The 14,619-nt window shown below is 42.2% G+C and overlaps 1 protein-coding gene across 1 annotated transcript in view; it reads right to left on the bottom strand.

Moving 5' to 3' along the window:
* Positions 1-14,619, bottom strand: part of rsrc1 (arginine/serine-rich coiled-coil 1) — a 68,500-nt gene that overhangs the window by 50,742 nt on the left and 3,139 nt on the right. The window contains exon 4 of the mRNA XM_049726754.1: positions 3,171-3,341. Coding sequence (XP_049582711.1) covers positions 3,171-3,341 — 171 coding nt within the window. The remainder of the gene's footprint in view (positions 1-3,170; positions 3,342-14,619) is intronic.

The raw sequence follows: 14,619 nt of genomic DNA, 5'->3' as shown, positions 1-14,619 counted from the left end.
GGCGATGCCATTTATTGACACGGGCCCCTTTGAAAGTTTGCAGCCTTTTGTGTTGACAAACAGCCCATCTGTCAATTTGAGTCTCCCACTTGGGTTCATAATATGTGCTTTGGTGCAAGCGCACACTTGTTCGCACAAGTTGGAAAATTAAAGAGGATGAACGCACAGTGGCATGCGTGTATTTTAGCACGTCATTAAATATATGCCACCAATGTGGTGATTAATATGGCCATTAATAAAAAAATTGGGATGTGACTTAAAGGAAATCCACCACTGACGCACAAATACAGAGCCAGGGGAAAACAAAAGACGTCCGGCCTCGCTGGCGCGCACCGGCGCACCTCCAATCACCCACTTAACCCTTCGCCACTGTTGAAAAGCAACAAGATCTCTTAACAAGAGCTCGTCGTTTCCAATGAATTTTGCATGAAAACACGCCGGCGGAGCACCAAGTTGCCTGCTGTCATACTAGAGGAGCGCTAAATGTTTAATGACGACAACAGCGCGTGCACAACAGTGTGGGTTGTCAGGGTGCCGCTCTGAACCCCCCACCCGTCCCGCTTTCATCCTGACAGACTCTCCAAAAAAGCTCCTGATCCCTCGCACCTCCCCTCCCACCCAGCAAGGAAACCTGGATGGAAATGAGCTTGGAGTACTACAGTGTGAGCGCTGTTTGCGAGCCAAGTGATACAGATCACGGGGGTTTAAAATAAGACCCCACCCCCCCGTCCCCGACATCACCATTAGACGAAGACGAGAGGAAATGAGGGAGAAGACAAGGTGGCGGGCGCAGACAGGATGCACATCTGCAATCCTTGAGTTGAAAATATTCCTCAAACATTTCACATCTGTCAGCTGTCTTTCTTGGGCGAAAGGAGCAATTGTCATCGTGCTCATCTCCCGTGGAAGCGTGCGAGGAGCATCCACGTCGTCCCGGTTTAGGCTGCCGATAACGACGTGACGAGGCCCACAGACACACCGGCGAGTCGAAAAAGTTTGCCATTGAGTTTTTAAAAGGGGGAGTTTGCAGCTTCAAAACTGTTAGAGGGCTGAACGATTTTGATGAATCTAATTCAAGTTTTTTATATATATATATTTTTATATTATAATATTATTATATTATTTTATTATTACATTATTTTTATTATTAATATATAATATTATTATATTATTATTTAATATTATTTAATTTTTTTTTCAATGATAGGCAGCTTGAACCGCATCTAATCTTGCTACAGGTGGTTGCATGCGAGACACACACACACACACACACACACACACACACACACACACACACACACACACACACACACACACACACACACACACACAAACCTCGGAAGTTCATATGTGCGCTCAAATGAAGACAGGCTCAAGCGGGGTCAGCGATAAAGAAGGAGATTCCTATCGGCGCTGAAGGATATTGAAGCCTTAATAAGAAAATAGATATAGTCGCCTAGCTTAACATTTTCTTTGATAGCTTTATTTGTTTTCCTGATAGTCATCTAAGAAAAGCAATATATAATGACAGCATATATAGAAGCGCGATTTCTTTAAAAGAAACTGCATGCGTTCTGAAAATGAATTTGGGAATATCGAAAAACGCTTTAAGACCTCTGTTCTGGGGAGATTAAAGATTTTTCTTTGGCTTTATTTGCTTCCTAATTCAAAAGGAGGACGACACGAGCGGTGATGCGGCGAGACGCTCTGATTGGCTGACTCGGTCCACAGGGGGATTTTTTTCATGACACGCCGGATGTAAACTCAAATTAATGATGCAAAATGCAAAAATACAAAATTAACAACACAAGAAAAAAATCTGTGGCTGTTCATATATATAATTTAGTCTAATTGACTCTGTTTAAAGAAAAAAGTGGTGACTAGCTGAGCTCTGGCGGTGCTCATTAAACACGCCGCCGCACACGGAGTTGGCACCGTGTTGCATATTTGAACGACTGTGGGATTTCTTCGATGTCAAACGGTAGCTCAGACTGAGCTGGTCAGCGTTAACATTCGATATTAATTATTTCACTAGACATGCGGAATGCGACTTTAACAGGACGCGTAGACATTTTTCCCGCAGAGTTGAACCTCATGTTATAAATGTGGTTGTTTACGGACAATTTAAGTTACGCACAATTTTTTTTTGGGGGGGGGGGGGATTACTATTTTTGGAACTGGCATATTAAATGCTGGATGTAGGTACAATGGTTGGAAGGGCTCAGTTGCATCTGTTATTGTATTCCTACGAGATTGAAATTTATTGAGGTTTGCTAATAAATTGAGATTGGCTAGACGGTGAAAATTTCCATAAAGCACCCACTTCGGATTGATTTTAACTTGTGAGTTCAGTCCTCCCACACTGATGTGAGGCTGAGCAGATGGTGTGCATCACTTAAGCATACACATACATCAATCAACATTCAATCTGACGTTTTAAAAATGGCGAAACTCATTCTGTGTGTGGACACACACATTGAAAAAAAAAAAAAAACAGGCAGTGTATTATTTTCAAACAAGGCTATTGTTCAGCTATGAGTAACCCGAATAGAAAAACATCAATCGCCTCAAAACAACTCCAAATATATTGTAAAAAAAATATTTAATAAACAACTGCAGTTGAGCAAAAAAAAATATATATATAAGCATGCAATAAGAATTAAGGATGCTATTCTGGTAGTTTCCCCTGAAGCAAAACAACCTGTACGCTTGCAGACTTCAATGAAAGGTTGCAATCTCCCATTTTTTTGTCCCAAGACAGACGCACTAAAGGCACCAAAGATCCGGAAAATCTTATTATGCAACAAGACTTATTGCGGGCAGACCACGAGCGGCAAAAGTTGCAAACTTGAACAAAGTCGCTAAAAATGGAATAACCTTCGACTCCTCTATCACCGTGTCATCTTTTCTTACAAGGGGGAATTGGATCAGATTAGCTGAAGGGTGCGAGCCCATGCTTGATTGCAGAAGGAAATTGAAGGAGAAAGCAGCAATGGGTAAAAGGATTGAGTGACGGATGGATGGATGGAAGGACCACCAAGGCTAAGCTTCATATTTGCCCTCGGTTATATTCTGCGTGTTCTCTATGGAGTGGACATTAGGACGAACACGGGAGCGGTGAGTCGACTGGCGCGTGTACGTTTGCGTGTCGGGGGTTATTCATCACTTACGTCTTTTTCTCCGCCTTGTCCTTGTTCTTCTCTCGGTCCCTTTCCCGATCCCGTCCCTTGTCTTTATCGCGGCCCTTATGTCGGCTCCGGGTTCGCTCTCTGCTGCGGCTTCTTCGGCGGCCGTGGCTTCCTCGGCTCCTGCTGCGAGAGCGCCGGTGGCGGGAATGAGACCTAGAAGACAGACGTTTAAAAAAAAAGTTTCAGAATCATGAAAGCTAGAAATGATAGTGTTAAGATGTGAGAGCTCCATATTATGTATACATATATTTGATCTATTTTTTTAGAAAAAATAAATTAAAATATATATATTTTTTTCTTTTATTTCCATATTTATATATTTTTATTTTTTATATATATATATATATACATATTTTAGGAAACAACCAGATCAAAATAGCCAGCGAATAGACTGCCGTCCAACTTTTAAAGTGAGCTCGAGACGTTTCCGATTTTCAATCGGGCATCACTCATACTTTTAGTTCTCTTCCACGCTCTCTGTGGTTCTCCGTCAATACTTTTGACAATAACATATAGACGATATAATAAAAGAATTGATAACATGACCCCCCAAACCGCTGGAAAAGTAGATTAAATCGACAGCCCGGCTGTCTTTGCGGAGTCGTTAGAGGAGATGGAGGCAATGTAATTCTTGTGACTGTCACCAAAAGGCTTCCTTTAAGCGCTCGGCGTTCATTTTTCACTGTGTGGGCATAATGTCACGGTTACATAAAATCAAACACACACATACACACGCTGCGGGGATATAGCCAATTAGAGCTAGGCTCAGAGGAGGACCGGTCGTCGGTATTGATCCCGTTGCTGACCCCCCTGGTCTCCAAAAGATTTACAGTTGGAGATTTACTCTCTGCATAGTTGTACCCACACACGTCAACAGACATAAAAAGCGAACATGAAGCCAGACAGAAACATTTATTAATAATAATATTAATACTTGCTTGAATTTAAGCGAACAATTTTATCAGTGTGGCGTTTGCGGGCCATCGTGATTGGAAACCCCAGTAGAAATCAGCTGCTATCGTTATTTTCCATCATCTATCATTTTATTGATTTGTCTATAAAAACAGTCAAACCTGCTGTCCACAAGCTTTATTGCTTTCCCCCCTCCTTTATTAGTTTGCAGTTTGGGACATCCACAGCTGTCTTTCTGCCGACAGAAAACTAATCATTTTCTTCAGACGCCTGTCACCGTACAAACAGACAACAGTCTGACAACTGTTGCAATCAATTAGGAGACGAGGAGAGCGTCGCCGTCGCCGTGGGGACGGGCTGCGCTATTTTGAGGCGATTCGGGTGGGGAAGGCAGTCGGAGTTTTGGTACAGGCAACAAGACTGAACCGAAGCTTAAGTCTACGGTGAAAAACACGATTTTGGACGCATCTACTTTGGGAAGAGAGTCGTTTAAAGTGCTCTGATTAAAGTTAAAGAAAGTTCGGATGTTCTAGTAGGCTTTTCTAGTCAATGGACATTTTTTTTCCCTATTTGGGTTATTGACAGGTTGGAGGTCAAAATAATAAAGAGAAAAACCCTTGGCATTATTTAAAAAAATAAAGAAGCATTTCAATTTCAAAAAACAAATTAAATTAAAAAAAAATTTAAAAAAATACAAATTCACAATCACAAAATTCTGGCATTTAAACAGGGGTGTGTAGACTTTTACATCCACTGTAAGTTACCAATGACTTGTGAATTGAAATCAACTGGAATGCTTGGAGGCAACTCCAAACAACAAACCACAAACTGGTGATTAAGACGAGCTTTTCCTGGACTAATTGATTTCTTAAACTTTGAAACACTTCACTTAATACTCCTCTCATTTGATGAATCCTACTTTGCGTGCAATTACTTTCCTCGCACCTTTTGTCGAGACGCAGCGGAGCAAAACCGCAAGCGTGAGCACCCATTTTAATCAAACATCTGATCAAATTTTGATTGAGTGTGTTTATCAGTGTGCACCAAAGCGGCCGTTAAGATTCACAGAGAATCACAGCTAATGGGAAAAGGGAAAAGAAAAACATTGGCATTTGGGGGTGAGGGAGGGAGGGGGGAAGGGGGGGTCGGATCGGAGTCTCCAGGCGAGATAATTCATCAATGGCACAAACAGACTTTGGAATGAGTGACTCTGTGTGTTGACAATGCCTGCGCATGTTTGTAATCAACAGTACATGAGGGGGAAAAAATAGGACAGAATCGCAGCGTTCCAAGCTTTCGTCTTGCATTGAGCGCCAAGCAAACTGCGGCCAGAAGCCGCAGATGCGTTCAACACAATCTCCGTCTCTGTGTCTCTCTCCCCCTCCCTCTCTTTTTTTCTTCCCTGTGAAGAAAAAGCCCCACTTCTGGGGTGTGCGGCAAATTAAATTGACTGTAGTTAATAGAGTGAGCCTGTGCTGCTAAATGTCAATTTCCTGACCAAGTCCTTCCCCTTGGAGAATGATTAGCTAATTTAAAGCTAGGGATAAACGGGCTAATGCAAGGCGAGCACAGATAAACGTTTGCGGCCGGACCTCATGCCAAGTCTTTCCTCCGCTTTACATTTCATTGGCCTTATTATCTCCGGGGAAAATAGGTGTCCCTGTGGCCTAAACATATTTTCATATCTAATAAAAGGCCCTTGCTGTTTGCTCCCACATATGAGCCCCCCCGATCCCCCATCACTGGCTTGTTTCACTATTCCCCGCCTCGTTTCGCCATCTCCATTAAATCCCCACGCTGCAATTGGCCGGCGCCGTTTTTCCCGGTGAATTATCAATCGAATAATTATGCGGCATGTTGGGAGCCGGGCTAACGCTTATCACCGCTGACCCCCCCTCCCCCTGGTGGGCGCCGGGATATGATCCCTTCACCGGAGCCCATTGGGGTAATTACGTGAAGCTGGATGGTGTGTTACCCTTATCAGTCAGCATTCTATTTCTGTATTTTATTGAAAATTGGACATTAATGGCAGGGACGCGATATGACGCGTGTCAGATACAGGTGAACGCCTCCGCTGGCATCTGACCCCCCGGCCGAGTCATTATTGATACCGTGTAGGGTGCCGAGCGTGGACATAGGCGTGCAGCAATTTCTTATCTTCAACCAATTTCTGCAGAATTCATATTGTTTCCACTTTTCTCCATCTCCAATCAAAAGCTCGAAGCAGCAAAGTCCAGCACTGTTTGTCCAGATATGCTGACATAATTAGAAGAACAACAAATCCAGTCAAGTTCTTACAGCCGCCTTGCAAAAATAAATCCCTGTCCATTAGGCCGCTCTGACGGAATATTTCAGTGACCCGAATGTGACCAGGAAGCGTTTGAAGAATTTGAGAGATGCTTTAAATGAGCTCACAATAGTTTTCAATTAAAATGATTCAACATAGGCAGGATTGCGAACGTGACATTTATTTTCTACTTTACAAGCACATTCGGAACTTTTGATTGGACAGCTGGCGATCCGATGTGTTTGGACTGCTTGTTTTCTATACGTCCTTAACCAATGCACCCTGATCAAGCACAATCATCTGAGTAAACAAAACACAAACTATAGCTCACACCATAAAAAAACAAAAAAATGCTTGCTTGGCATCAACGATAGCAAACAGGAGACAAACTGAAAAAAAGAAACGGGCCACATTTGAAGAACTTCATTAACGTCGAGTTATTTCCACTGACGGCACACAGCAGCAGTTTAGTATTCCGACTTAAAAGTCACTTTTTTTTTTTCATCCCTGGCATTTCAATGTGTCTAAAAAGCACCTTGAGTGAGCAATGCGTATTCGCTGCTGCCAAAAGACGCGGAAAACAGCTGTTCCCGCCTGACGCTGCCAGCTGAACGGAATGCAAATATGTTAACCATCCAGAATTTATTACTTTTGAGTGCTCTTCAAAAGCCACAGCAGACACAAGTTTAATTTATGATATTCCTCTAATTATGAGAGCTGTTGAAATCATTTCCCAAGCTGCTTCCTCCTTCCAAGCAGTCACATTATCCGTTCCCTCGGTTCACGGCGCACGCACACGCGCCCGAAACGCACAAGGAATCGCTGGCTGCAAAGTAGGTGATTGTGAAGACAATTAAGACAGCAAAGGCAGAGCATGAAAAGATCCACAGAGATGTTTTTTTTTTTTTTCCCTAACCCTCCCCTCGGTCCTCCCTCGGCGTCATAAAAGCAATGTTTAGATTTGTCATAATCGGCTGTTTGCTTTCAATTTAAGCAAGCGTCAACACAAACGTCTGCAGTGCAAGGCTTGGCTGGGCTGTGAAGCAGAAATGAGACGGCGGGCGGACCACCCACCCAAATGCACACACACACACGCACACACACAGTTACAGACACAAGGTCAAGTCATTTAGCAGAGTTCAAAAAGCCTTTAGATCTATAGGAACCTACGCCGGGCAGTTAACGACGAGGGTAAAAGACGAATTTGTGCCGAAAGACGCTTTTAGTGTGTGCGTGCTGATTAGCCGACGTCTTCATCGGCGCATATGCCGAGCGTCACTCAGCCGCTCCGTCGCAATCCTAAACTTGGCCGTCTGGTGGGCGCCCATCACCTTTGACCCGCGCGCAGCCAAAACTTGACGTGACACCCATTAGCAGCTGGAGATGTGGAGGCGTGGGCCGTGAGGTCAAGTGAAGGTCACGCTTCGACTAGGTGCTAACTTGCCAACTCGCTCACAGTCACTCAGGGACGACTTTTTCCAAACTCGCCTTTCCCAACTTGCTGCCGCCATCCGTCACAGCCCTGACACGATTAGTTATGGCCGGTTAGGAGAGAGATGTTATTGGTTGCCAAGATGTCCGTCGAGAATACACTGGACAAGATGGCGGCTGGAAAAGTGAGGTTGGGACAAGAAGCAAGTCTTTCTTTTTTTTTTTGCCCAACGTTCCTAGACCTTCATCTTAAAAGCACCCCGATTTGCTGATATCCGTTATTATCATCTGTTTGCAATCATAAATTAATTAATTAAATTAATAAATGCATAAATAAATTAATTGAGTAAATAAATAAATACATAAAGAAACACAAAATAAATGAATAAATTAAAAAAAAAAATATATATATATATATATCAAATAATAATGAAAAAAAATAAAATAATAAAATAAAAATAATAAATATTGGGATATATAGAGAAAGCTGGTTCCAATCAGCCAGTGTGCACCTTCTCCACTCGGCGATGTATTTTACTGCCTCTTGTACACGTTGCGTATTTATGAAGTGGCGCGAGATCTGAGGGCCCATAGCAAAACAACCTTTTATTGTTTAAACGTGGACTGTGCTTAAGTGATTTAGGAACACGCTCACAAGTGCGGTATATAATAAAAAAAGAAATCATAAACGCTGAGACAAACCATGCGAGTAGACTGTAACAGGCACCAAGGAAGGGGCCGACAAAAAGCAGACGTGCATTCCACTACTAAAAGGAAACTACACTTAATTAAACACCCAAGAAACAACTTGGGGAAGGAGTTTGTTTCGAATAAAAGAAGCAGCGCTATCGGTTTCCAACATAAAGTTCTCTTTTGACACAACTTGGGCTCGTCAGGCTTGTCTTGATTTTATTTTTTTTCCCCATAAGCTCATGAACAAGAGCCAGCGGCAAACAGCCCATCAGGAAATTAATAGAAAGTGAAAAGAAAATATTAAATTGTGACCGCAATTCTCGCCAAAACTACTTTTATTTCAACAATTATTCCTTAGTGGAAGACACTCAAAAAAAGAAAGATCCTATTGTATTAATATTGTGTTACAGAAACTAATTTTAAAATATTGAAGGAGACCTCACATTGCCACATTTAGCTTTAGCATTTAGCATTGCATTAAATCGCCTATTAATATTTTATTTTCATACCTACTTTCTCATAACTTTATATTTACAATTACAGCCCATTTCTTATCAAATACTTTATTCTCAAAATATTAAGATTTTTTTCCTTCCGTAAAGGCATCTTTTTATTCCTTTTCAGCCCACCCCTGTAATATTCCATCGTATTTTTTATTAGCATGTCAAAGCCCAGATTGAAATGATGCCGCAAATTACATTCACTGTTATTTTAACATCCCGTACTATGACTTTAAGGAGGTATCTGGCATACGTCAGCTGCAATTGTTTGACTGCATTTAAAGTAATTGAACGATTTTGATTTAAACCCAACATCAAGAGTGGCCCAAGCGATCCGCCTGCCCTCGGTTGCGCTCAATCGCACAACACTTAACAGCGTATCCTTTGGCCAACCCGTTTATTTCCACTTCCTTGGCCCAAAACCGACGTCGGGGACGGCTAGTAGAAAACATTGAGAAAGTGTTTCATTACGTTCAAAAAGACTGTCAAGGTTGTAGTCGGGCTGCACGTGATCTTTGTTTCATTTTTATACCACAACTAAATGTGTGAGTGAAACCACGTGTGTTCTTCCACTGACAAGTTAGCTCTAATTTGCTCTCAAGTTGTCCACTTGGGGAGAAGTTGAGCGATGATGGAGAAGGATTTTTTTTTTTTTTTTTTTTTTGGCAAGACAACGCACGTGGCTCCGCTTCATGATGAGTTAACACGCATAAATACACATCAATAATCCCGGGCTATCATTCACACGCTCTCTTTATGAATAATTATTGCACACAGGCAAATCAAGAGATCAAAAGACAACACATCCAAATATTTTTACATAGTAAATGTGCTCACACTTACTTTCAGGCTGTGTTGATGAACGTGAGCTAAAAAGTCCGCGTTGTAACTCGGAGTGTGCCAGCGCATTACAAAGACACGCTTGCGGAAAAAAATGTCCATATGGTTTAAGCGGGATCATAACCGGAGTTCAAGGTAAACACGGCTGACTGAGGTTTGTCCATGCGTGCTCTCCTAGCTCAGGTCTCCAAGGGCCCCGCTCAAAACCTGGCCATCGCACACACGCACCTTTCCCTTTGTGTGTGTGGCATGGCTAGGAGATTATTAAGTGTCTAATTACAGGTGCCACATACAGTGCATAGAAAAAGTCTACACACCCCCTGTTCAAACTAATAAAATAAGATGAATCAATTCTTTTCCACCTTTAACACGACCTAGAAATTGTACATAAGTAATGTGGGAGGTAAAAACAAATAATGTTGTTGCACAAGTGTGCACACCCTCTTATAAAAAGGATGTGGCTGTTTTCTGAATCATCCAGTTACATTCAAACTCGTGTAGAATGAGAGTCAGCACACATCTGACATGTGTTATGGTATTTAAATGACTTGGTATGTAAAACGATAGTTCTTCTCTGTAGATTACATTTTTGGTCATATTTGGGGTGTCTGGAACAGATTAATTGTACTCGCATTATTTCCTATGGGAAACATTGCGTCGGTTTCCGAACAATTCTGTTTTAGTCAAACAGTTTACATGATGTTACCTTATTTAGCTAGACAGTGAATTTTTTTTGAAAGAGTGCATAATCTAATTAGTGAAATAAATGACATGGGTGACTTGAGGGGGAATCAAACTTCACAGAGTGAAGTCGCAGGCCGTTTTAGCTTAGCCAATTCGGCGACTACCTCTTCCAATAAAAGTCAAAACGGGACAGATGGCACATTTGCTATCGAATGAGTTTGGAGCAGACGGTCATCGTCAAACTTTACTAACAGGCCTCTTTTGAAAGCTGACCTGACCATCACGCACCCAGCCGCCATTCACTGCCCTACAAACTGAGATTCGCTGAACGCAGATCCGGTTGTGAGCAACTGGTAGAGGCTCCTTTGCTCTCTCTCTCTATCTCTCTATCTCTCCGTCATGCTCTCTGGCTCTTTGCCTGGCGGCCCAGGGTGTTATTAGAAAGGCAGGCCGCCTCACAGCTCCAAACGGCTCAATGACAACACACGGGTCCTGCCAATTAGAAATAATTAGACAGCCATTTCAGTGGCAAGTCTTTTTAAGTGCATATATAACGATGCAATGATGCTTATTAGGCGGCCCGAGCCAGCGAGGAGCGCGGCCTCAAACGCTTTGGTGCCGCAGAAAATAATTATGCCAGTGATCACAAAGCGAGCTGCACATCTCTGTACTTCACCTCCACGCGTTTCAAAAATCCACTTCATTAGCTCCCGTAATTAATCCTCCAATAATTGCAGGAAAAGCCCAGTTTACCTCCCTTCGTTTCTAATTATCATCTTATAAATAGTTATGGTTCTAATTAATGTGTTCATTAGGCAGGATATTTCTCTCAAAGCCTCGCTGGGAGCCAAAGGTCCGGCTTGGCTCTCTCTGAAGCCTAAGCAGCCAGAAGGTGAGGCCATCCTGCCTGCATTTGCTTTTATTTTACTACATTCAACCTCCTAATTGGCATTTAAAACCCAATTTGGAAGAACTTCAAGAAGCTTAAATGAGGGAGAGAGAATGAGGCTGAGAGAAGGAGCAAGGGAGAGTGAGAGAGATAGAGATAGTTTTTTTTTTTTTGAACGCCAGAGCTAAAAGCACGTCTGACTCTTTCTTTCTGTCTGTCGCTGTGGCCAGAAGGACGAGTCATTTTATTGTCATCAAGTCCACACAATGAGGACCAACAATTTATTTGACATTGCACACATCTTATTGAGTTTACGGATAATTATTAATTCGTCAGGTCACCTTGCTTCTAAAAAGCAGACTTGGCAAAAGTTTGTGCTAAAGTATAAGTGGGGGAAAATGTTTTTTTGTCATGAGTCAACTCTTGTACAAACTGGTGGTAAGTAAAAAAAAAAAGTACAGACTAAAACAAATCTCAAACATCATCAAATTAATCAAACTATTTTGAGAAGTCTTTAATTGTTCAGAGCCATAAATAAAATTAAAATGAGCAAATTGTCTGGTTTCAGCTTCAGCAACTATTATGCTCTGAATTCTGTAGTGCTTCATGAAAGCAGACTGATGGGCAAACATCTGGTTTGACTTCTTTGGAAAACAATGATCAACACATGATCAACTAATCAACTTTGATGCGATGAAAACAACATGTCCCGATAGCTACGATAGCATTGGAAACAAAACAAAAAAATGTTGAAATAGCAAACGATAACTGAAAATATGTTATTTTAAGGTTTGATGGGGGGGAAAAAAGACATTCCTTAGGCACAAGACAATTTGCCAATCATTATTCTTGAAGCTTAAAAAATATCTTAAAAAAATACTTATTTAATAGCCACACTGACTTCAGATCGCCTATATCATTTTGTTATTTTCGATGTTCGTGTTACACAGTGCAGACTAGGCTGCAGCTCCGGGGAGTAAAATGGTGTGTTTTTGATACAGTAGGATGGAGAAGTGTGTTGAAGTGGTGGAGTCAGGTATTGGAAGATGGCAAAGGTGGGGAGGGGGGGGCGTGAGCGCTCGCGGCAAGGCGAGGATGAAAGCGGCTGTATGTGTCAGTCACTTATTCCTCCCATTGGTAAATAAAGGTTTCTGGCAACAAAGGCGAGCGGCGCTTGACTGGCCTTTACGGTGGATAAATAAAAGAGACAATACAGAGAAAAGAGTGAAGAAGGAAAAAGGAGAAGGGAGCAGCGGCGTATCAAAAAAATGGTGGTCGGATCTTATGATGGGGAGCGTATTGAGAGCAAAGCAGAGCAGCTTAAGTCAACACCTTGGGCTGAACAATTAATTGAATTAAATTGCAATACAGTAGAATGATTTTTTTTTTCTTCATTTTGTTTTTTGGTTTATATACCAATGAGCTAAGTTCAGTGCTTAACAAGTAAGTGCTTAGTAAGTTAATTTAACTTCAAACCTATAAGTAGCTTTATCTTAGAATAAGGGCAAAACATTTATGAGTAGTTTTTTGTCATACAGATTGTTTGTTTGGTAATAAAAAATACATGAAAAATTAAACTTGTAAATAATATTGAGAGGGAAAAAAATATGATTTTAAATTGAAATATGATTAAATATGATTTTAATATTATTTGTCTAAATTCTTCAACTGTAGTAATGACAATACAAATCCAGCGGTGCGCTAATGCGTGCAACGCATCTTAAGTTACGAGACGTTGGTTGGGCGATTATTTGCTTTGACTCGCGACGGCAAATTTGAAATATGCTATTAAATCACACAGTTTAGCGGCCATGTTTGTGGAGCCAAGCCATAAAAACAGTAATACTGTTATTATATTTATTATAAGATTAACTTTTTGTATCTTTTTGCCAGATTTTTACTAAGGGAGACACCCCTTAAAAAAAAATCCCCAGTTTTTCCTTTAAAATAAGGAAGTGACACCCACAACCACCTGCTACATCACACACACACACACACACTACAGTGTACATTAATATACGACACTTGGGGAATTACCGATCCAGGTGGTCCGGTTCTAGATTTTGCCCGGCCCACCTCTTGTCTTCATCCCTCCCTCGGTGTGACCTTGCACACTCTGTGTCGGAGCGAGACGGGGGAAAAGCTATCTAGCAGATGTACAACACCTCATCTCATTCAGGGGAGGGAAATTGCTGAGTGAAATACATACCAGGTCATTTCTCACACACACACACACACACACGGGCACACACACACATACAGTGTATAGAATTTTGGCCAGTAGAAAATAGTGGTCATGTTATAGGTCTAACCAAGGCTGATTGTCAAACCATGAACGAGCTCTTCTCCGCTTGTTCGTGATGATGGATTAGGATTAAGTTGAAAAAGGATAAGAACATTTTCTCGGGGCATCCCTTTCTCCCGCTCGCCAACTAATCGCTCACTTTGAACACCAGCGCTTCTAATGGCGACATGACTGAATGAGTGACTGAGCCACACACGTTTAACCGTGGTGGCGTGTGTGGCGGGGCAAAGTCGGGCCTGTGATCCGGCTGTGATGAGAGGCTGCGTCGCCGTCATTGCACACACATCGCAACGTTGTGCGGTGTGCATATCTGTGCTCTGTGGGCTGCTAATGCGTTTGCTGGCAGGCCTCGTACACACACACACACACACAGAAGCAGAGAGCGGCCCCGGTATGCCTGTTCAGATCAAAGAGAATAAACATTAATGGCAAATAGGTAATCTGCTCCTCTTGTCTGTTTTACATTTCAGGGCAAGATTGACTGCCTCTAGGGGACCGGGCCCTCCTGATTGAGGGCACGGAGGAGGGAGGGGCCAGAGGGAGGGAGCCACGATTGATGGTAACCACATGATAAGACTATTATTCTTATTGCATGTATTTTTTTATTCGTATTCATAAAGGAGGCATTGGAAAGAAGGTAATCGTGTTCTCCACTTGAAAGCGGCTCAATATCGTCCTAATCTGGCCTTGGGATGCGCACATTGTTATTCCCATTCCGCCGCTCTATCTTTGCTCTATTTTGTCTTTGCTCTTCATTTGCCGCCCACTCTCCTGCATTCAACTCAAGTCCTCAACTTTTCCCACTCCCTCCAAACTTGCCGTCCTCTCCGTCTCCCGCCTCTCTAGGGTCGCCGCACGCCCACCCTTCGTTCATATTCCGCTGGGGGTGG

This window comes from Syngnathus scovelli, chromosome 7 (genome assembly GCF_024217435.2).
Source record: "Syngnathus scovelli strain Florida chromosome 7, RoL_Ssco_1.2, whole genome shotgun sequence".
NCBI classification, from domain to species: Eukaryota; Metazoa; Chordata; class Actinopteri; order Syngnathiformes; family Syngnathidae; genus Syngnathus; species Syngnathus scovelli.
This window is presented reverse-complemented; position numbering and strand designations above follow the sequence as displayed.